Genomic DNA, 23395 nt, shown 5'->3' on the forward strand with positions numbered 1-23395 from the left:
AGCGGAGGTTTCCAGAGGGCTCTCAGCAGCTCAACATGTTCCCCTTCCAGAGAGTGCCGGGGGCACCTGCCCCACTTCAACACTGTGCTGGGGAGCGAGGGCTGCCCGAGCTGTGTGCCAAGCTCCTGTCCTCTGGAAACTAAATAAAATGAAACCTTTTCTGCTCCTGAGCAAATTCAGACAACAACCACGTTCGTCCAAAGCACAGGCTCTGGCAAGAGCTTGGCAGAGGCACAGCTGGCTCAGCACGCTGACCCCCATGCCTGCTGCTTGAGCTCTTAACCTACAGCACTCCGAAACCTTTCCGAGAATGGCAGGGTCCATCTGCTTGCGTTTAACCTGCTGCTTCTTGAGTCCTGGGCCAGTGGTTCCTTCTCTGAGACAAACGCCAAGGGGCTCGCACAGAGCAAGGACCTCAGGAAGCCCCCGTGCGGTACGTGCCCTGAGTAAACAGTGCCCATTCGTGGCACATCCAATGCTGCGGCCTCACGCTCATCTCCTTGTGGGCTCTGTCACGTTTCTGCCTTTGTGCAGCTTCCCACAGGCTGACTTCCACCCAGTAAGAAACTGGATCATCTCCTGGGAAAGGAAAAAGAAACACTCCCGCAGCAGCAGCTGCCCAGACTGCAGAGCCTGCTGGGGGGTATTACGGTCACTAATCTGACTGGCACTTTTAATGTTCCTTTTACGCTCCCCCGGGGTTTGCTTTTAAAGACGATTTACGTGGGTGTCAAGTGAAGTGTATTGGGTCAGGCCCATCACCTCCTTCATCCTGGAGAAGTGCCCAAGAAGAGCCAAGCCCTGTCTGGCCCAGCAGCTCTTCCCTGCAAACCTTTATTATCAGCTGCATCTCTCCAGCCCTCGAGCGAGCAGTCGGCTCCGGCGGAGCTGATCCACCCTCCGTGCGTGAAGGCCTCCACCTCCAGCAGCAGTCAGCAGCTCTGAAGAGCCCCCATCGCAGAGTCCAGGGCCACAGCAACTAGGACAGCTCGAAGCCGGTGTTCATGCTGATGGCATAGCGCAGCTTCTCCCGCAGGATGCTCTTCTTGCTGTAGTTGGGAAGCTTGAGGAGGTTGAAACAGGTAGAGGAGGTTGGGAGACGCCCACCCGGCTCTTTCTTGCGGATTGTGAAGAAGCCCCGTAGCACGCTGCCCAGCGTGTCACCCGTGTCCTGGAACAGGGCAGAAATACATCACCCTTGCATTTCTCTGCTGTGCTCCTTCCAAGCAAAACCCGTCTGCTGGGAACGGGGAGAGCCAAACCTCAAAGCACTGTCCCCCCCGCCAACAGCTAGAAAGGAGCTTCTCTTGGAACCCCAACTGCCATTACACACGCAGGGTCCCTTTGCAGGCTGCAGAAGGGAAGAGGATCAGAGGCACAGAGAAATCCCGAGGAGAAAACACAACCGTGGAGTCAGGCAGTAAGAGCCCAAGTGCTGCTGTGTGTGGGAGGAGGTAGATGCAGCCACGTGCATCCTGTTAGCCTAAGGTTGTTTTCATCTTGCCCTATACAGCACCTATCTTTAGGCCTTAGAGTCTCCTAGCTGAAGACAAGGACGCTGGGCAGGGCAGGAGGCCTCCAAAAGCCCAGCAGGGAACGCAGGAGACACGAGCAAACAGGGTGCCTACCTGATCATCAGAGACTTCCACGCAGCGGATGGAAAAAGGAGGCTTGAGGTAGGCAAAGCCCAAAAGTGGAGGCCTGGAGCAGCTGGTAACAAACTGAAAAAGTGACGGAGAGTGAAAGACAGGCGCAGCGAGAGCAGCCGGGCTGTAACAGACACGCGGCTAACGCAGTCACGGCAGGCAGCTGCTTGGACTGGCATCTGAACACCCCACCGCACAACACTGCTGAGCTTTAGTGCACAGCTCTGCTGGCCTTTGAAAACAGGACTATTCATGGTGACACAAGAGCATTTAGAGGAACTCTGCTTCCATGGCTGCCCCTCTGCAGGGGAGCAGGATGTTGATTTTGAGGCATCAAGCGTTCTGACACTCCTCCTATTAGCGCAGAAAGCACCCAGCCAACAGCAGGAGAACAGCACTGGCCCAACTACCCCAAATTATTGTATTTACCTTGAGAAACATGGCTCTCTCCTCAGGGCTGAAGTCATTGGCTAAGATGTCCCACAGCCAAATAATGACCCGGTGACTCCCGTGGAAGCCCCCGTAATAAACCGTATGTTTTCTGGGGAGAGAAAGGTTGTGACAGGCTTGTGTCCCACTGCAGCAGGAGGGTCACAGCTGCAAGTGCTGGAAGGATCGATACCCACCACAAGTCAGGGCTCACTGCTACAGCCCACACTGAGCCCCCACCGATGCCTACGGGGCATTTGATCAGAGAAAAGGAAAGGGCAAAGAGAAATTCTGCACTCAGGAACCAGTGGAATAAAGGGCCTTCCCCATTCATTAGTACTTTGTCCATATTAGCTTTAAGGGACGTGTTCTTTGGCTCCATTCGTTTCTGTCTGCTCTCAAATTTCCATTAGAAGCTGAAGGTTGAGAAGGAGTCAAGTCTCCTGCAAACCTCCAAAGAGCTATGCAATAAAATGGCTGGGTTTGCCGAGTGAGAAGACCAGCAGACCGAGTTGCTCACTTACTTCAAGTCCTCGAGGTCAATCTCAGCGTTGTCACCCGAGATCAGCCGCTGCAACTCTGGTGCAGAAAACATACGAATCCATTCAGGCTTAATGATCGACCTGAATCCACTGATGAGCGCTGCCGTCTGACTCTTGATTTGTGTGTGCATCCGGAAGTGAGCCATGAGATGGATGTAGCTGATCCTGTGTGTGACAGGGAAGGTGGCAGTGAGGGAGCATGAGCAGCAAGGGACAAACACCTCATCAGTACAGGAACAAGCCTGCTGACCTGTCTCTCCAGCCCAACAGGGACTAGCACTGCCTGGAAATACAATATACTTTCCCCTCCGGGGCCCTGCTCTTTATTTAAAACGGAAAAAGCTGTTCTTCTGCCCAGACTTTTCCCCCCACATCCTGCCTCTGGGACTGTCTGCTCTTTTCTTAGAGCTTCTTTCCAACCAGGGACTTACTGGCTTTAATAATCACTTGATCAACTTTGGCCGGACACTCTTCTTTAAAGGATCAGATTCCCAGTCACAGGCACTTCTCTAGGTTTGAAAGAACAACTCTCTGGGCTCTGATGCCGCCTGCACTGAAACTCATGGCTGGAGAATCAACACACCAAAAAAAAAACCACTTAGGAGATTTCCACCTTCATCCCAGGAGTACAGAAGATTGGATATTAGATTTAGATTAGATACTAGAAAGAAATTCTCTGCTGTGAGGGTGGTGAGACCCTGACCCAGGTTGCCCAGAGAAGCTGTGGCTGCCCCATCCCTGGAGGGGTTCAAGGCCAGGTTGGATGGGGCTTTGAGCAACCTGGTCTGGTGGGAGGTGTCCCTGCCCAGGGCATGGGGTGGGACTGGATGATCTTTAAGGTCCCTTCCAACCCAAACCATTCTATGGTTCCATGGAAGAGGTGCACTGTTTATTAGAGGGAGGCACCATCAGGCTTCCTCTTCTCACCAACAGTCAAAACAGCTAAGCTTGCTGATTCTCCTCCACCAGCTCCTAGGCAGACACCACCACAGTCACATCGACTGGGTTTTCAGCCAGAGAACTTCACTCCACCATTAACAGACAGAACTGTTTCCAGATTGCTTCTCCTGCTCCCACCCAACTACCAATTTGTTTGCACATCGGCACAAAAGCTTCAAAGCTCCTCCTGTAAGCGAGTCGAGCAACACACAGGACTTTCAACTTTCTCCCTGAGCTGACTTCTGACAAGCCAGAGAAAGATCCTTTCAGATGCAAACTCCCTGGTCAGAGCTCAAGGAGGGGAAAAGACTGAGAACATCGGATTGCAAAGCACGACTAACAAAGACAAATCCTCAGGTAGGATCCAGCTTTCACTTGCCATTAAAGAGAACAACCCCCAGATTACCAGCTCAAACACACATCTGCTTAATAGATATTTTATCCCGCTTTTATGATCACTGAAGGGTATAGAGAAGAAAAAAAAAATGAAGGGAACAAAAAGGTGGGTTTGGTTTTCAGGCTCCGGAGTTGACATTTACGATAACTATCTAAAAGCCGGTTATCTGTGAAAATAGCTACAGGGCTCAGTGTCTCCTCTGATTTCCTGTGTCTAAAGTACGACTGTCGACTACATTTGAATTCACCACTGTCTCTTCTGAAGAACAGTGCTTTATACAACTGCCACATGTTATCATTCTGAGAAGATCTGTCTGCTCCAAGGTGTCTTTGAGCATCTGTGCCCTCTATGTTCACGACTGTGTGCCTGAATTGCTTTGAATCCATCTGTCTGTATCTATCACCATCATTAAATCCTGCAGAATCTCACAGACTGTGTGCCTTTGACCTCAGAAGCGCTGTTTCAAGAAGTAAATTGTCAATTTTTATTTTGCAAATCGAATTTAATACAATTTCTGCCGATGAACTGTAACCAGTAAATTCTATTAAGATATTTATGTGCTCCTTCTACTCCAATCTATCTCAATTCATTCCAGATGCAAGCCCAAGGAACTAGAATAAAGTATTTTGCAGTGGTGACCTTAAAAATCTAATTGCTGTACTTACTTATTTTCATTGGTAACGGGAATGGTCTTCCCTCCAGGAACAAGTTCATGGCAAACAAGCTGAGGGAAGAAATGATTGTATTGCTAATTACTGCCTGGAACCACAATGGAAAGAAATGCCACGCTAAGCTCTTACCTCCCCATAAAACATTTATTTTTACAATAAAACAGTAGGATTTAAAATTTAAGTAATAATCCCGCTTCTGCCTTGAACCGGTTTCACTTAGCTATTAACATAGTAATTGAACAGTAGGGAACTCTGACTCTCCCACCAGTGGAGCCTGCCCTTCTTCGAAGAAGCCTCCTCTCCAGCCCAATCCATCACCGCTGAACTGCACACAAATCAATTCCAGGAGCCCTGAGGGACTGTCACAATTCCAGAATCCAGAGGCTGAACAAACTCAGAGCCTTCGGACAGCTCAAACAGCACAATCCAGAGCTGTCTGCTCCACAGGTCTCATCTGGGGCCACCCCAGTGACAGAGCTCCCTGGAATTCACTGTCCCTCAAGCTGGGCACTCAAGGCATGAAGAGGAGAACGCTCAGACAGTGGGACAGCGGGGAAGCATCTCCTCCCTGCCCGGCCAGGGCCTGGTGCTCAACCGACAGCGCTGCTCGGAGACAGTGGCAGGGACCCTCTGGGTGCTTCCTACAGCGACAGTCATGACTCATCTTTGCACCAACAGGCAGAAAGCCATTATTCACATATTACAGTGGCCTCTGTGCTCCAGCTCCAGGTGACTTCCAAGGTCAGAACGGACCTTGGGAATGAGCTCAGCTCCCCTGCACCCAACACAGAGCCATACCTAGTAGGGATGCACAAGTTCATTCAGGAACCGCAGGGCTACTCCACCTGGCTGCTTCAGCACGGCCAAAGCACAAGGCAGACAGGAGTCCCCTAATCTCTTATTCCTGGGCTCTCATATGCTGTTTCCTACCTTCATTTTTAAGGTGGAAAAAACCTCAAGGCTGAAACCTCAGCAGCCCTGAGGCAACACAAGGTGTTGAGCCCACTGTGCAGTGGACACAGGCATGTAGAGCAGGGCTGTAGAAGAAGACTTGGCTGTAGAAGACAACTTAGATGTCCTCCCATTCACCCTCACAGCTTTGCAGGCGCAATTACGCTGCTATTGCTGCTCTCAGACGTATGCAACCCAGGTCCAAACTAGCCAGGCTTAGGAATAAGAAACTGCAGCACACAAAGCTCTCAAGGACAAGCTGCCCCAGATAAACACTCCATAACTTAGTGGTCTCTGAGCTCCATGCCACCGGATCTACACCGCTAACAGTGCTCGCGCTCAGTGCCAGCTGGGGTCTCCCCACAGAATTTGCAGCAGCAACAGCACACACAGACAGCAAAGGCATTTTTATCTTATCTATCCGTATTTGCCAGCTATGCACACATCACAGAACCCAAAGGCACGAGCGCAACCAAGAACGTTCAAGCCTTCATAAGGGACTGACAAACGGCCTTTTCTTTTCAAGGCCAAGAGGCCTCCTCACACGTTTTCAAGTTTCTCTGATGGAAACAGCTACCTTTAAAGAAAAGGAATTCCTCCCTACTCACACAGATTCTTCTTTTCAAAAAGAGGGGAAAACCAGTTATGCAGGAAAGTGCACAACGTTTTTCAACTAGAAAAGAAAAAATCCTGGCACTAGAAAAATTAAGGGTCAGAGGGCAACCTTTTTATGGAAAAAGCTGTTCTCTTGCTCACAGCTAAATATCGAACGAAGCCGCAGAATCCTATGGCTGAGTTCAGAGAACCTCTGAAGCTGAGCCAGCCTTTCAGCACAGGCTTTTTTTTTTTTTTGTAAATGGAGAGCAGAGCTAAGCCCTAACCACAATCAAACACAAGGTCATTTACTAGTCAGCCCCCTCAGGACTCTTGTTCAGACGGGCCACATGGAACACTCACCTGACATACTCAAATGCAAGCACCAGAGTAAAAAACACTCTGTAGCATGAGCTTGGGTAGGTCGCCTGACTTCTAGATGCTCAAGACCAGCTCTCAGAAAGCTCAGCAGAGAAGAAGAGCTGTCTTCTGCCGGCAAGTCAGGCTGCAAGTGTATCTCAACAAAGCAGAGATAAGGTCCAACACAGTCATTGAATAAAAACCTACCTGACCCATCACATCTTCATCATAGGACAGCGTTAAGCCCAGGTCACTGATATCACCATCGTAACGCTAAAGGAACAACACAGAAAGGGAAAGAAGGTCAGTGTTCAGCAGCAGGAACAGCAGCTCTGCATTTATTACTCTTCTACTAAGCGATTCCCAGCAGGCACGAGGCACCAAAGCATAATAAATACATGAGTTCCTCTAGGTTATGGGGAGACTGCACAAGAGCTGAGGCTAAAAGTTGGGATTTCCTGATTGCCAGTCCCGGTTTACACCTTCAGACTTGTTTCTCATCCCTTTTGCCCCAGTAAAAACACTGGGCAGCCACCTGCCAACCTGCCTCAGAATCACTAAAGGTGCTTTTAAAGATGACCAGTACCCCAAAGGCATTTGCAATTCTAGTATCTCTAGCAGCAGCCAGTGATAAGGCAGTTGAACAACAGGAAAAGTAACACACGAACCTTAATTGAAGTGAGATTTTTATAGAACTCAGAGTCCAAGGAGGGAAGTTCATCTACGGAGCTGTAGAAGACACTGTGGTGGTGCCCAAGCAGCTGACTCAAAAAGAAGGAAGCAAACGGTACATCCACAACTATTCCCTAAGGACAACAAGAATGTATAGGTAAGGTCCCGATGCATACTTGTTATGTGCGACATCTTTGGTCACTTATGAGACCTGCAGGCAGATCAGGAGTTGTGGAACAAGATGCAAGACTTGAAAAGCAGCTGATTGAAATCAGCTAAGAAAACTACATCCTCCTAAAATCCATTAATTATTGGAGCAGGTGCCAAAAGGCAACAGGGAAATTCCATGTTTCCTTTAAAAGAACTACCTTATGTGGAAAGGGTCTCAAAGACAAGGGGCACCACCACGGAACCGTCTCTGAACAGAGTTACACCAGCGGTGACAGTAACCTAACGCGATCCTTTTGGCTCACCTCATACACAGCCTTCCCAAGCATCTTCCCCACAAACTCGAAGAGCTGTAGGTAGTTCTCATGAATATAGGACGTTGGGGATGGATAAAGCCTCTCATCACCGCTGGTTGTCTGCACACAAACAGAAATAACAGCACAGTGAGTCATCTTCTCTCTGCAATGGGTCATCATGGCCAACCTCTGCAGCCCCGTGTCCCACCTTGAACAAGTTGAGTGCAGGGTCAAACACCTTCTTTATTATCTCTTCCAGAAACTCTTTGAAGACACCATCTTGATCGATACCAGCCTCATCGACACCCAGATCATTCACAAACTTCACTCTGATCACTCCCTTCATGGCATTCTGGGAAAGCTGCCGTAGCTGTTCATACCCGTCCTACACAGACCAGAAGAGGCAGAGGACAATCAAGACACGTGAAACACCCCCACAGACTTGCGGCAGAGACAGGTGACAGAAACACCACAGATATCTGCATTTGTCATTGAATTTTGTGCCCCAAAATACTGGTATTTTTCCTGGTCAAAACTCCAGGTTTGTAGCAGTCAGAACTGAACTAAGGTCCAGCGTTTTCCTGTAACATCAAGCAGACAGAACTGGCACTGGGTCCCTCAGCACCCACAGAGAAGAAGAAAACCCAACATATTCACACCCCGCTCTTCTCAGGTCAAGTTACTGGCTTGTTGGTTGACCTCTGCAAGCCAAGTCCCTCACCTCCAGCATACGTGAGCGGCGGATAGTGATGTGTGTGACATGAGGTGATGCTGAGCTGGTTTCAACCAGCCCAAGCTTCTCCTTCTCCTTTGTAACCATATTTCGGAAAAGCAGCACCCTCTGAAAAAGAAAACAAATGTAAGCCTTCATCCACAAGGAGCCTTAACCCCCAGAGCAGCAGGGCTTTCAGATGCTCCCGATGCACACCCAGAACTAGCTCTTGGTTGTCCTGTTCCCAGCTGGGCCCAATGACACCACTGTCACCTACTCGCTAGAAATAGTGGGATCTGACTCCTTGTTTCCCAGCGGGGTAGAGAAATCCCTGAAGCTCTGCTTTGGGAGGGACAGGGTACTGACAATACCGAGAACAAAAACATCTTTCCTATCACCGCATAAAATTCTGTCATCTCTGCAGATTTACTACCAGCAAGACATTCTGCTTCCTGCATCAAAGCCCCATCATACGCTGCTGGCTGACTCCGTGCAGCTGCCCACACGCATAAGCTCTCTCCCAAGGAGAGAAATCAAGACAGTTTAACGGAAACATATTGGGAGAGTGCAGGGAAGGAGAAGACTTTTGTTTAACCGGCATCTCAATCACAAGCTCCACGTCACAAAATGCTCAAGACACACGTCTCTTCCATCCCAGGTCACCAACTTTTCAGCCTCCATCCTCGGCCCCTGTCCCACTCACATTTTTGTGGGGAATGACGTGCGGGATGTACTGCAGGAGCAGCTGGGCTCGTTTCTTGTCCTTGTCCAGCTCCTGGAAGAGCACGCTGGGTTTGAGGTCCCTTACAAAGAAAGGCAGAGATTCAGAGATCCCTGAGAAATGCTCAGGTGTGGTAAATAGCTAAGGGTAGGAGAGAGAGGAAACCTGTAATGATTTCAAAGACGATTTAAGTCTTTGTATAGACTTGAGTGTATACAATCTAAGAAGGCCAGAGACACGCAAGCTGTCGGGTGCTGAGTCAGATTTCAAAGCATCACCCTTCATCATCAGCAGCTAATCCCGACATCACAGAAGAGAAGCACAATTCTCTTGCTTTTTTGAAGAGAGGTGTCCTTAAATGCAGCCACAGGGAGCAGTTCTGACCTTGATCTCACAGGTAGAACGAGAGATACTCAATCTAAAGTAAGGGATCCCAAACCAGCCACCCACAGGGATGCTGGAGCACTGGGACAAGGACACAGCTGCGCACAATCCTTGCCTTGAGCCAGGCACTTACTTGCGTAACCAGTGGTCCTCGGGAGCAAACCGCCTGCGGCAGTCCCGTTCGTACAAGACCATGAGCCAGCCGTGGACAGAATGAAACAGCTCCAGGGTCTCCCCTCTGGCGTTCTCTGAACAAAAGGAACAAACCGGCAATGCCCAGGCACCCTGGAAATCCGAGTGTCCGAGAGCAATGTGTTCATCACCTGCCCCACACTAACAGGACAGGTTTCTCTCTCCTAACCTCCACTGCCCTCAGAGGGAAGGAAGAGATTTTGTGCCTTCTAGAAGACAATTTTCTTAGCCACATCAAAGCCATCTCAGCCAGCTCCAAGTGAGCCATACCACCAGAAATGGACTATCTCATCTAATTGCTGGAATTGAGCTGAACCCAAATTACACCAGCAAAAAAATCAATGCTAGATATCTACGTAGACCCTCAGCAAGACTGTTCTGCTTTCTCAAAGCACTACATTACATTCTTGTCCATGCATGGCCCAATCATGCTAAACTTAAGTCTCTGGCAAAAACCAACGTGCCCATCATGTCTGTTACAGAAATTCTTCTTGGAAATAGGAAAAGTGCACTGTATTTTGTGCCAAGCATAAGAGCAGTGCCTGGACACCAAAAGATTGGGATATATTCTCATGCCACACAACGTAGTATGTTTTTTGTGCAAAGTAATAATTAGCAGAAGCTTCAAATTCTAAAATGAATGCCATTTGTTGTTCTAATAGTAACTCAACTAACCTACTGAAACCACTCACCTACAATTCCATCCCAGATCATCTTAAATACAAAGGAATTCAGAAAAGATGAGATGGTAACAAGCTCTTCCAGTTTGAATGAAATTTGCTCTTCATAGACTTCTATGTCGTCAAGAATCCTATCAGAGAAAACAAATGCAAATGCACAAATGCAAATTTAATTCCCTTTTGAAATTTTCATAAAGGCACATCATCCTTTAGCAGCAACTCTTATTTCTATGACAACTGACACCCAGGAGGATCTGAAGTCATAAACAGCTAAACCTTATTTATTGATTTCGATCGATATCTGATCCTCACGGAAGAGCGTGAAAGGTCTGAGATACAAGCAAAGCCAGTATTTCATAGTTTAGGACCTGTGCACTCATCAAGAAAACTTTTTCGTCATTAAAGCTAAGAAAACTGTCTCTGCTGACCAGCAAAGGCGATTTTCCACCCCTTCTCCCACCTTTTGTGTTGTGTAAGTTTACGAGCAAGACAATGCAGGAGTTCTAAACAGAAGCACATAAGCTGGGGACTTTCTTAAAGCAGTGTTATAAGATTGTTCCTCAAAGCTTATCTGGACTCATCAATGCATTTGCTTTGGACTGACACAATTGTTGACCATAAGGAATAGAAGAAATGGTTCCTCCGCCTCCATAGACGGTGCTGTATATTCCTGAAGCTGCATGTGGCTGAGGGGGAAAGCCCTTTTGAAGTTCTTTATTTCTCAGGACTATCTGCAACACTTACTCCTTTACTCTCCCTCGTTATCTTTATGCAAAGGCAGCAATACCTTAACTATTCCTCTTGAAACTTGAGGAACACACCAGCTTCACATTACAAATCCAGGGAGCACCCTCTGCTTGCTACCTACGTGATAAGGTGGCGGGAGCAGTCACAGAAGAGCATCAACATGGCCAGGAGCCTCTTGGATTCCTCCGTATCATTATTCAAGCACTCCAAGAAGAGTTTTAACCCGCCCTGTGGTCCCAGCTCACAGATAAAAGCCCATAATTTGGGCAACAGATCATCCAGGTAAGTGAGGCCTGGCAAAAGAAAAATACAAAGCGCACTCAGAGAAGCTCTTTCTGCTGTTTGTTCATGCAGGCTCAGGGAGACAAATGTGAGTCGGGGCTGAAAGATCCTTTTGCAAAGCACCACTTTACTTGAAGGGAAAATAAGCATCACATTTGGCTCCCAAAGCCTGTCTGCATTAACGGGAAATGTAAAATCACCAGGAAAGCAGAAAGAAGTTTTTAACGAGGCATTAATCATTTGCACATCTGAAGCCCTTTCCCACTAATTATTTTGCAGCTTTAGAAAATAATTAATTCCTGTGATCCCATCACCATTACAGCCATCTTAAAGGAAGGGATTTACCTGTGGTCACCACTATAGCCACAAACAAAGCATCTAATGCTCCGGACTCATTCCTCTGCTCTAGCCACTAGACCAAAAGAGCGCTTATCTCCTCCTCCATCCATCCCCAGGACAGGCAATTTGTTCTTAAGATGTATGAAAGCATTCAGTGTTTGCACCACCTAAAGATTAATATTGCCAGGCTTCTCAAAAACACTGACTCAGTCTTAAGTTTGATATGGAGTAAGCAAGGTTTCATTATAGGAAAACTCGCTTCAATTTGTATTCTGGAGAGTTAATGCTTGATAAAGAAGTGATGAATGTTATTGATCAGATGTATGATTCAGGATGGAACAAGCCTTCCACCCAGCCAGTCAATAAACCGTTGTCAGTAATAAAACTACCAACAAGTCAACAGAATTTAATAAGAAAAATCTATTTTTTTTCTCCACGTTTTAAGTGATTTGAAAAGCACAGATGTGGCCCTGACCTGTGAGTATCTGCAGGCGGATCTGCGTGAGGGTTGTGAGCGTGGTTTGGTACAGGACGCAGATACTGCACACCTTCTGCACTTCTGCCGAGTCCACTCGCTTGCCCCCAACAGGCTTGAGGATGTTGCGGACAGATGCAGATTTCTGGAAAGCTCTCTTGAAAAGATCTGGTGACAGAAACGCAAGTGAGATGTTGGCTCAAGAGATGTAAGTGCTATTCTAAACCATTTCTTATTCTCAGCCACTTGGCAGCCAGACAATAAAGAGGATTTTAAGCAGACTAAGTCACTCCACAAGACAGGAGGTTTTGGTGGACTTTTCTGGCAGAACACTGTACAGCTGCCAGTAACACAGAATATTTCAGTGGGGGCATTACTCTAGAGCTTAAAACCTTACCAGAACTGCAGTAACTAATGACCACAGGATCTACGCTATGGGCTGCAGCTAGAAAAATCGCTAGATTATAGCTGTCTTATTCCAAATACTCTTCTGCAGAATCACCATGCATCACAGGTCTGTGAGCCAGCTTCACCTTGCTTTTCACCTGGGAAGCTGGGCTCCCATCTTGCCTTGGGAAGTACTAATTTATGCAGTAAGCACTTCAGCTATGTGAGAAACAATGAAAAAAAAAAACCTGCTAAAATAAGCAAATATTTTCCCAGCACCAAAGTAAGAGACTTGCCCGAGGTCACAGAGGCATTTTGAGCAGGAATCACAAGTAGGAGAGACCATATTCCCACCTAAGCAGCAGCTGCTGCTGCAAGTAATTACTCAAAGCTTTTAGTGCAAGAGGAAAAGTCAAAGCCCTGTGAGTCTGCAGGAGAGAGACACGTGTACACACACACATGGAGACACAAAAAAAAGCAACCCTCCTGAACTGACTCTTCATAGGTAGGCTGTTCTGAGGGGAAACCGGCTGTGTCGGCAGCGGAGCTATTTCCTGATTCTCCAGCAATTTCTTGCTGAGCACATCACTGAAAAGGATGCGGATCATGTGGACTCCCCAGAGATGCTGCAGCTGCTTTGTCAGCAGAGGCATGGACTCGTTCAATCTAAAAGACAAGTCAGAGAGACACGTTAGAAGGCAGGCTGGAATAAAACACCACCCTACAGATGGTCCTCATAGGAAGAGCTGATATGCAAGTCCTATATCGAGTGTACCAGTACGGCCACTGGTTACCAGTTTAACTATACTAATCGAATTTCCTCAGGTAATAGTCTGTACATGAATGCAGCAGTTTATATTGTGCAGATATTAGCTGAAATATCCAAGTTATTCTGAATAGGGTCACACTGTTTAACTCAAAACATAAACCACATTGCAGTAACTAATGACCAGCATTAAAAAAAAAAAGGAAAAAAATAATAAAAAAAAAAGAGAGGCTTAGTCATCTATCACCATTAGTCCTCCCCACTTACCCATAATCCACAGTCTGTGAAAACCAGCCTAGAACGGGATGCCAGTGGGTGAGGTTGGATTTCTTTTGTGAAACGTACTTCTGGCAGTAGGAGAGCATGTGGATGAGCACACCCACAAAGTGAGCTGTCTCCTCCTCAAGAACTTTATCATTCAAGGAGCCCAAGTAGACAAGGTTACCTGGTGGAACGACCAGAACAGCAAGACTTAAAAGAAGAACAGATGCTGCACAGACACGATACACGAAATGAACTCACACCCCTTTTCAAGCCCAGGAGAGGATTTCTGTGAATAACAACTATTAGAGGCCACCCTGCAGCAAGCCATTTCCAGCACACATCAGTCACTAAGGTGGTGTGTCACTTTGTCACCCTCCTGCAGCCTTCTCGTCTGTATCCCACCAACGTCTTCTACAAAGTACTATAAGCTAGGATGAGCCATGGTTACTCCCGAGTTCCAACTGTTCCTCTTGTTACTTTTACAGTAACGTGAACTCAAATATTTCAGGAGCACAGTCATTTAGGGAAGTTTGATTCAAGTCTGCTACACGGCAAGACTTTCTCAGATTCCAAGTGAAAAGCTGGTGGAGATAATACTTCACGGTTTAGACATGATGACATGTACACAAGAGCAAGTCTCTGACCCTTCCTCCATTTGCAAGGGCCTTAAAACACGTTTGCAATATCCCAAAATATATCTCAGTTATTATTTAGAAACTATCTAAATAAGGATAAAAAAAGGATGAGTTGGAGAAAGATCTGACTCAAGATTCTTCCAAGCACAGTAAAAAAAAAATAAAAAAAATAAAAAAAAATAAGTGTTACAGGTGCTTACCCAACAAACAAAGAGTGTGACTCCCTTCCAGGCACACGCAGACGTCCCGGCATTGTGCTTCACGACTTAAATATAGGATGAACTTGCGGAAAAGATCATGAGATTCTACCACCACCAGACGCTGAAAGACAGAATTTAAGTGCAGTGAGGCTGAGAAGCGCCACACGGAACAACCACACCTGATCCGCCAGCAGCAATTTGCATTCTCTTTTCTTTCCAAAATAAAGCAGCAAGTAGAGACTGTTGCACTGAAGAAAGAGTTTAACAGGAAGCTGGTCTAGGAAATAAAAACCCTTGCAGGCGAACAGGCCATCTTCTAGCCATAGACAAACCTTTGCAACTGTCTGTCTGCAAGAACACTGAATGCCCGTTTGGCACCAAACGTCTGCACCAAGCTACACAGAGGAGCTGTCAAATTAAATTAATTAGTGGACAGCTTACTAGCTACCATCACAGATCCTTTGCCATGCAATGGCCTGATTTTTGCTTTGGCTCTGCCTATGGTTACACAAATGGAAGAATAAGGACATATAAAAATTCAAGCTGTGTGTCACATATGCCTTTATTTTTATTTTATTTATGGAGGTAGTTTAGGGCAGTTCAGCCCATCATCCCACTGGTGTTAATACTGTCTGCGATATTAGAAACTCAAAGTATCCAGGGAGTGTAAGAATCAAATGCTTTCTCAAGAGAGAGTTGAAACTGGCAAAGAGGAATACCAGTGCTCTGTTCCAAGAGCTGATAAAACGGAATAACAAGTGGCCTTATGTGATATTCAGCAGGTTTTTGGTACTATTACATCACCCACTTACCTCAGGTGTTAGAGTAGCAAGATGAGTCATTATAGCAGGCACAGACATGATATGGATCAGAAACGACCTCAACAGATTGTCTGAAAACTGCGCAGCAACCACGGGGCTACAGAGAGAAGAATAACTTCAGTGCAAGGAACCCGACCTCGCAAAGTACGATGCAGCCTTTAAGTGGGCCGTTGAGAACTGGCAGCTGATTTTACCCTCATCAGAAGCATCACCGGAAAAAGAACTTCTTCACTTGCACGTCTGTTATCACAGCAAGTTCACAAAGTTGCTTATGACTCAAAGAAATATAAGCCAAACAGATCCACACCACCCAGCGCACTGTAAGTGTTATGTGGTTCATCTCCTAAATTCCTCTTCTCCCCATTACCATAAAGTCAGTGATTAAATGGTTGTTTTCCTTAGGAAATGTTAAGTGACATTCAAGGATATCCACTACTACTCTACCGAACATCACCACCCCATCATCCCAGCAGTGACAGCTACAGAAGGGAAGATGCACACAACTAACAACTGAAGTCTTAAAAGACCACTCGTTAGTGGCTGCAGATTCCCAAAGTGAAGAGACGTGGGCTCTGCGGAGGCGAGGGCAGGGTAGCAACGTATTTTTCTTATTTTTAAGAGAGCAGACTGAACCATTAGAAAAATCTGCAACCAACTTTTGTTTCCGGGACAAACTTTGCCCCAGCAAACTGAGTAACAGGAACATCTGCATCAGCAGTTCATCATGAGGAGGCACAACCGAACTTCTCTAGAGAACTCCAACCCCTTCTGAGGGTTCAACAGAAAAGAGACACAGATGCTGTACTCTGAACTGGAACTGCCCTCTGAAGTCTAGGCTCATACTAACACTAATTACTGACTTAAGAGCGTTCTGATCTGAAAATGGATCAGAAAAGTGAGTTATTTGCCTAAAGCAACTTCCTTCATCAGGGTGAAACTCTCAATGGCACAGAGAGATTGGCAGAATGAGAAATCTTCAAAAATACCCCACAATGAATACACATTTGGCTGCGTATCATCCCAAGCAGCTCTGACACCTTACCGCAATGCGAGAGAGAAGACGGCAGTCAAAGAGCCTTTGGACAAGGAAGGTCTGGATCTTGCCAAGCCATTAGTTAGCAAAATCTGGAATTAAAAAACAAAACAAAACAAAAACCACCCAAAACCCCTGCAGTACTCAGAAAGATATTATGATTACCCCTGAAAGAGCTTATGTTTATTTTCAGAGCAGAGAAAAAGAACACCACCAAAGCAATCTAAAAACCAGTTACCACAAGTCATTTGGCAGAACTAGAAGGGCTTCAGCTTAATAACGGCATAACAGAGAAACCGCAATCAAGTCACTCTACAGTGCTTATTTCTCTAGGACCTGCATTCAGACAGTTCCCAGGCCTTTTAAAACGAACAGGCAGGGCTCAGAGATGCCTGGTAATATCATCCTCATTTAAAAGATCAAGAAAAATTACATCAGTTCCTTTCCCGCACAGAACAGTAAACAAATCAAATACGTACAAAATGGCAGCAGCAAAGTTTGGAAAAATAGTCAAGAGTCCTTGCTGTCCATCTCATCAGAAGACAATTAAGTAGGATTTTGATTCAGCAACAGTGACAAAAAGGAGATGGTGTATTTGGACTCTGCTTTACTGCTTTGAAGAAAAGTATGACCACATAGAAGTCACCAGTGCTCCACAACCAGCTTCTCCCCGACACATCGCCACAGAGGTCATAAAAGCTTCCTCAGAACAAGGAGCACAGCGCAGGACTGGGGCTTGTTTCGACTAAAGAGAAGACATAACCATATCAGCTGGAGACTGACCTGCAGCACAGAATAAAATCCTTTCTGATTTAGATGTCCCATGATGTTTGCGCAGATGTGGTTCATGGCAGGCCTCAGGGTTTCACCTTCCGAGTTAAAACACCAGTGTTACTAAATCAGCATCACAGCTCCACTCTTCACTTCCTTACACCCCATAAAACAGTCTGTCAATTCATAAGCCCTTCCTGCACAAAGTCCTTGCCCTTATATGCAAAACCATCATTTTAGCAGCATTTCACATCAAATCTTGTTTAAGTTGTAAGACTCAGATTTCCTCACGATCTTTGTCTATCTTTCCATGTGTCCTTTCTATAAAATCCCAGAGCTTAAATCATATTCCATTATTCTCTGAACATTTCTTGTGTGTGAGATTTTGGAGCATTATAAAAATGTAACCGTTGCTGTTGCAAGGGGAAAAGCCTGTCTAATCCCAAGGGAATCCTCACTACCCTTTCTATGCTTTATGCAAGCACAGAAGCATAATGAATCTTTGCGGTAAGCACAGGGAAAAGACAGGGCACAGAAACAGCATTCCGTAGATTTTAATAGCAAGCCCCAGATCAGTAGCTTAAAGTATTGAATTGGATGCACCAACCTTTTCCCCGAAGGATTTTCCACGTAGAAGTGTCTGTGAAGGTGACAAGCATCGTGAGGTGCAAATTGACCAGTCTGGAGTCTTGTAAGATGTCAGGCTGTGATAACAACCACCAACGTTAATAAATCAAATTAGCTTTGTGCCAAACTACAGAACTGTTAAATGCAGGGAGACAGAACACAAAGAAAATGTTTCTTACCTTAAGCTGCTTGAGAAATTCACAGCAAAACCACAAAATGTCTTTGATCTGTTTGATCCATAAGAGCGTGAGATCCTTAGAGAGCGCCAGGGACACGTACCACACCTGAGAAAGGCAGGATACGAAGGGGAGCAGAGATTAGTAATCGTGCTACAGCCTGGCAAAATACACCACGAAGCTCCGTAACAAAACCACCTCCTCCTCAGTGCCCTGCTGAACCCAGCAGCGGAACCAAGTTATTTCTCTCCCCAGAGTTCATGGGTCGATCACCCACCACAGAAAGAAATTGTCCTTTAACTCCTCTAGCTGTATATAGGAAAGAGGAATACTAAAAATCTTGTCCAGATGTTCAACATGGAATCTCAGCAGTGTTCAGGGGCTTTTGAAAGCTAAATTCCAAACACCACCAACCTAAATCCCTACAAGTAGAATTAAAAAAAAAAAACGAACCAAACAACCTTCCCACCCCCAAACTAAAAAAACAAGCCACCCTGCTGACCTTGGGCTCATTCTCAACATCCATACTATTCAGGATACACCGGCACAGCTTTTCAAACCTCTGGGAGAAAAAAAAAAAGAAAAAGAAAGAAAAAGGTGGCATTAGTTCTAACTACAGGAAGGGCTATTCTGGAAGAGCACTAGGAACAGCTCAGCAGAGGGAGCAAGATACCTCCGTTTCAACACAACAAACGTTCCAAACACATTCCCTAGAGATAGTGCCGATGGCTCCTTCCCAGAGAGCGCATCTACACATCATACTAGAACTATGCAGACGAGTTCCCTCCCTGAACCCAGTGCTCATCAACAGGAGGAATTTCTCAGCCTTCTCTGCTAACCTGCCTCCCTCAACAGCATGGGCTGAAGTCAGGAAAAGCAAAAAAGTTGGGGTTCAGCTACAAGAGCTTAATGCTAACGAGCGCAGCAGTGTGTTCCAAACTCCCAACCATCACAGCTCTCAGCAGAACCTGGCAATCACATCCAGAACTCCTTAATTATTATTTCAGTCCAGCTGTATTTGTCACATGCTTTCAAGTTATAAAGCCATTCCGAGCTACAGAATTGGCTGCTGTGGTTATCCAAACTGAGCGGTGTCCAGAAAGAGAGTGGAAAGGAGCACAGCCTAGTCCTCAGCCCAGCAAGGGACTGACTCGCTACTGGAAGGGGGAGAGAAGAGGAAGCAGAACAAACAGGCGGAGAGAGTTGGGGGTGCTCAGCCTGGAGAAGAGAGAGCTCCAGGGAGACCTTCTAACGGCCTTACAGTACCTGAAGGGGCCTGTAGGAGAGATGGGGAGAGACTCTTTACCAGGGAGTGGAGCAGTAACACGAGGGGTAATGGTTTTAAACTGAAAGAGGGGAGATTTAGATTAAATCTCAGGAAGAAATTCTTTGCTGTGAGGGTGGTGAGAGCCTGGCCCAGGTTGCCCAGAGAAGCTGTGGCTGCCCCATCCCTGGAGGGGTTCAAGACCAGGCTGGACGGGGCTTGGAGCAACCTGGTCTGGTGGGAGGTGTCCCTGCCCAGGGCAGGGGGTTGGAACTCAATGATCTTTAAGGTCCCTTCCAACTCTAACCATTCTATGATTGTATTCTACGATTCTAAACATTTTTCAGCAATGCACCCAATTACTGTAATGCAGAACTTCAAATGGATGCCAGACACTTAAAAAATTTGTACGCAATATCCACATTTTTTGGATGTAAATACAGAAAACTGCACTTGCAGTACTTGCACCATCATCAACAGAAGTTTGATGAAACAGCAATTAAGTCACTCACTGCCGCTACAATTTAAACACAACCTTTCATTTTCCAATTGTTTTCATTATAATTAGCCCCGACAGTTTCCTGGGGCAAATATCATTTCATAGATGCTACAGGAAAGGGCTTCGCTCTGAGACCACAAATTGAGGGCACGGTCAGAAAAGCAGTTGCGATACAAACAGCCTGCCCGCTACCCTCTGCCAGCACAGCTCTTTGTGAGCTTCCCCCAATGTACCTGCCAGAGGAGGGGACCGACGCAGCTGACAAAATCACAAGGCACCGCTTAATTACTGAAGTTGGCACGGCCACCAGGAAAAACATCCATTAAACTCTGTCCTGAATACGGAACCGCTACTAAAAAATTCAAGGCTTCTCCTATTTCATTCCTACAGGCAGATCTCTCCAAGAAGGACTAGGAGACAGAGGTCACATTTCTGAAGACAAAATACATCGCAGGAACCTACAAGATCACTAGATAACTAATTAAACAAATTTAACATGTTAAAATACGTCCTCAAAAAAAGAAAAATGTGTCAGAGTAGCAACCTTACCTCTTTGTCCTCTTTATGATTAAATACAAACAGTAGTTTCCTAGCAATTCTGAATATAGAAAGAGCACTTCTTTTACTTGAGCCAGATTCATTTGCTCCAAAGAAATCCTCCACTTCTTTCCTAGCAAAGTGATAAAAATGAGCGTTGGTAATTAAAAATCAAGCACATCTCTCCAGATGAGAGCAAACCACAGAAGGTAGAATTTCACACACCTTATCTCCCTCTGCAGGTGGCATCGACAGAGAAATCTCCTGATCAAAGCCTGGATCTGGACAGCCGCACGCTCCCTCTCCTTCAGCTCCCTCCGCTCCTCCCGAGCCTGACGTGCTTTGTCGAGGAACTGGGCTTTGGAGGACTGGCTGGCACTGAACATTTTTGTAACCTACCAACACGTGAATTTAAGGAAACAAAGAACGATTGCAGCAAACACCCGGGGAGCTAACTAGGAGCAGAGTGGACAAAACGCACAGGCAAGGGTAATTCTTTCCATTACTTCTGAGCTGACTACCCGCATCCAATGTTTTCATAGGGGGAGGGAAGTACCCAACAGCATAGAAAGTGCGTGCAAAATACATCGCAGGCAAAGCCAAAGTTACTTGTTAATAGGAGTGCAATAAGAGAACACATTGTTATCCGAATCATTCCAGCAAAGCCTGCAACCTAATGCAGGCAAGTAGATTTTAAGAGAAAAAAACCCAACAATTAGCATGTTGTCATTGTGTTCCACTCCCTGTACTCCAACTCCCCTTCCCAGTCTTGGTTGTTTTCATTTTCTTGTTTAGACGAACAATTCTATAGGCAAGGATATGACAGAAAGGGCACAAGGGATGCTTGGAAGCTAATTCACTGCCACTCAACAAGCCAAAATGCACAGAGTCAATGAGAGCTTTATAAATGCTTGACAATGAACTCACCTGAGGGCTTACTTCTTGGAAAGAAGTGTATGATATTCATTTATACACAAACATGATCCTCACCCACTGGCTTCAGGCAGCTCCTGCACAGATAAGCACATTACCTGCAGATGATGTGGGGATTTAGTCTTTACCTTTCCAGTTCTAAACCCTTTTGACCAGACCTACCCGTCACTACACCCTCAAGAAAATGTTAAGTCAGAAAAGCTTCAGGAGAGGAGAAGCATCATGACTAAGCAGAGGTTCTCAGTAGCACAGGCAGCTCCTCACACTTCGGAGGGGGGGGGGGGGGGGGAAGAAACAATTCCACGTGTGACAAAAGCGCAGGCCAGCCTCCAGCGAGCCATGGGCCTGGCAACCGGCGAGACCTGAGCAGCAGCGAGCACCTCCCCCTTCACCAGCGCCGGGGGCAGGACCCATGAGCCACCCCCACAGCCCCGCAACTGGGCTCCAACGCTTCGGGTCTCGTCCAAGCCAGCAGCAAAACAGCCAGCAGGGACCCCCCTCAGCCCCAAACGCCCGTCTCACAGCCCTCGAGCCCGCCCGGGGCCCAAAGCGCCTGCCCCGCAGCCCCTCCCGGGCCCTAGATGCCTGCCCCACAGCCCCTCCCGGGCCCTAGATGCCTGCCCCACAAACTCCCCCCCTCCAAGGCCTAAGGCGCCTGCCCCGACGGCCGCCCCCCCGGGCCCAAGCCTCGCCCCCGCCACCTACGGAAGCAGAGCCAGGCCGAGCGACCCCGGAGCAGCTCCCTCGCCGCCGAGGCTGAGGCCCGCAGTCCCGTTGCCCGGCAGCCCCCACCTCGTAGCCCCGTTGTCCCCGCTCCGGCCGGCAACCCGCACTGCCGCCACCGCCGTTCCGCTCGCCCGCCGCTGTCTCCGCCCGGCTCGGCACCGGAGAGGGTAGTCGGCTCCGGGTCTCGCTGCCGCCGGAAGGGTCCGGACGGACCGGACCGAGCCGAGCCGAGCCGGGTCCGCGGGGCGGGAGCGCGGCTGGACCCCGGGAGGGCGAACGGGAGACCGGAAAGGTTTGGTGGCGCACCCGGGCCGTGGCGGAAGTGACGCCAGGGGGGCGGAAGTTCCCCCCGCCCCGGCGCTGCCCGCTCGCTCGGTCCGTGGGGCTGCGCGGCGCTGTTCATGGTGAGGGGGCTGGGGGGCAAGCGGGGCCGGGGAGGGGCTCGGGACCGCGGGGGTAGGGGTCTGGGGGTGGCCGGGGAGTGTGAGGGGGGCGGTCAGCTGCAGTGGGAGGGCGCGGGTGGGCGCGGGTGGGGGGCCTTCCCCGGTGGGGGGGGCGCTGGCCTGAGGGGGGTTGGGGTGAGGCGGGATTTGGGGATCCGGCTCCCAGGGTGGGGTGCACGGATAGCTCGGGGTTTGGGTGGTTTCAGTCCCCAAGGGGGGGGAGGTTGTGGGGTGCTGGGAAGTGTGTGGGGGGGAGAGGGGTTGTGGGCTGGGGGGATCCTTGCAGGATGGGGGTGGTTGTGGGGTTGGAATGTACTGGGAAGAAGGGGGAGGCTGCAGAGTAGAGAGGAGGGTCCAACCCCCGAGGTTGGGGTGGCTAGAGAGTGGGGAGCAGGTAGAGGAGTCTGGCTCCCAGGAGTTGGGGTGCCCACGGGCTGGTTTTCAGGTGTGTGGGGAGGGTCTGGTCCTCCCAGGCCAGCCCTTGGCCAGAGGCTGGTGTGGTTTGGGGAGGGCAGGCCCGGGGTGCACCCCATGTGGGTGTCAGCGTGCTGGCATGGGTGCTGCTGCAGCACAGGGTCCTGCGCTGGGAGCCCTGGCGCGGTTCCTGGGGCCTTCAGCTGCGGGAGGGAACCTGAGCGAGGGGCTGAGGGTGTTGCCTTTGCACTCCAGAGAGCCCAGGGCAGGCTCCGTGGGAGAGGGAATGGTCCCTTCTGGCCATCTCTGCCCGTTCTGCTGCCTCGCTTTGTGAAACGCAGTCAGGACGTGCAGCTGCGTTTCTGAACTACCGCTTGGATTTGCCGTCTGGTAGTTCTGCTTTTTGTGACAGCTGAGCAAAAATCATTCAATCAGCCACTGCGCTCTGGAAGGCGTAGGACCTGGGTCCCTCTGAGGTGGCGGGGTGTTAATCATCCCGCCCCGTCCCATTGGGAGGGAAAACAGTTAACTGCAGGGACGCGGCTTGATTAAGGGTTTATCGTTAGCGGCTCTCAGAGCATTTGTGGTGCTAAGCTAACGTGTTGCTGTTACAGCGTGTGACCTCGTTAGCTGGCCGGAGCCCGCTTTGTTGGGGGGCTGCGGGCAGAGGTAGTGGGGGATGTTGGATGAGGGGTTCTGGTG

The 23395-nt window shown here is 48.2% G+C and overlaps 1 protein-coding gene across 1 annotated transcript; it reads right to left on the minus strand.

Annotated features, from left to right (window-relative positions):
- Window positions 1-979: 979 nt before the first annotated feature.
- On the minus strand, window positions 980-20563 carry UBE3B (ubiquitin protein ligase E3B). The gene is made up of 26 exons (XM_074159394.1): window positions 20403-20563; window positions 20190-20310; window positions 18380-18439; window positions 17881-17985; window positions 17682-17778; window positions 17087-17172; window positions 16313-16395; window positions 15262-15367; window positions 14450-14570; window positions 13618-13795; window positions 13081-13250; window positions 12198-12365; window positions 11223-11394; window positions 10367-10485; window positions 9616-9730; window positions 9081-9180; window positions 8387-8506; window positions 7874-8050; window positions 7675-7785; window positions 7198-7335; window positions 6737-6802; window positions 4619-4677; window positions 2600-2782; window positions 2076-2187; window positions 1629-1721; window positions 980-1171 (listed from the first exon to the last, which is right to left on the minus strand). The coding sequence occupies exons 1-26, from the start codon at window positions 20561-20563 to the stop codon at window positions 980-982; spliced, it is 3213 nt and encodes a 1070-aa protein (XP_074015495.1).
- Between the last annotated feature and the right edge of the window lie 2832 nt (window positions 20564-23395).

Source organism: Numenius arquata, chromosome 16, assembly GCF_964106895.1.
Source record: "Numenius arquata chromosome 16, bNumArq3.hap1.1, whole genome shotgun sequence".
NCBI classification, from domain to species: domain Eukaryota; kingdom Metazoa; phylum Chordata; class Aves; order Charadriiformes; family Scolopacidae; genus Numenius; species Numenius arquata.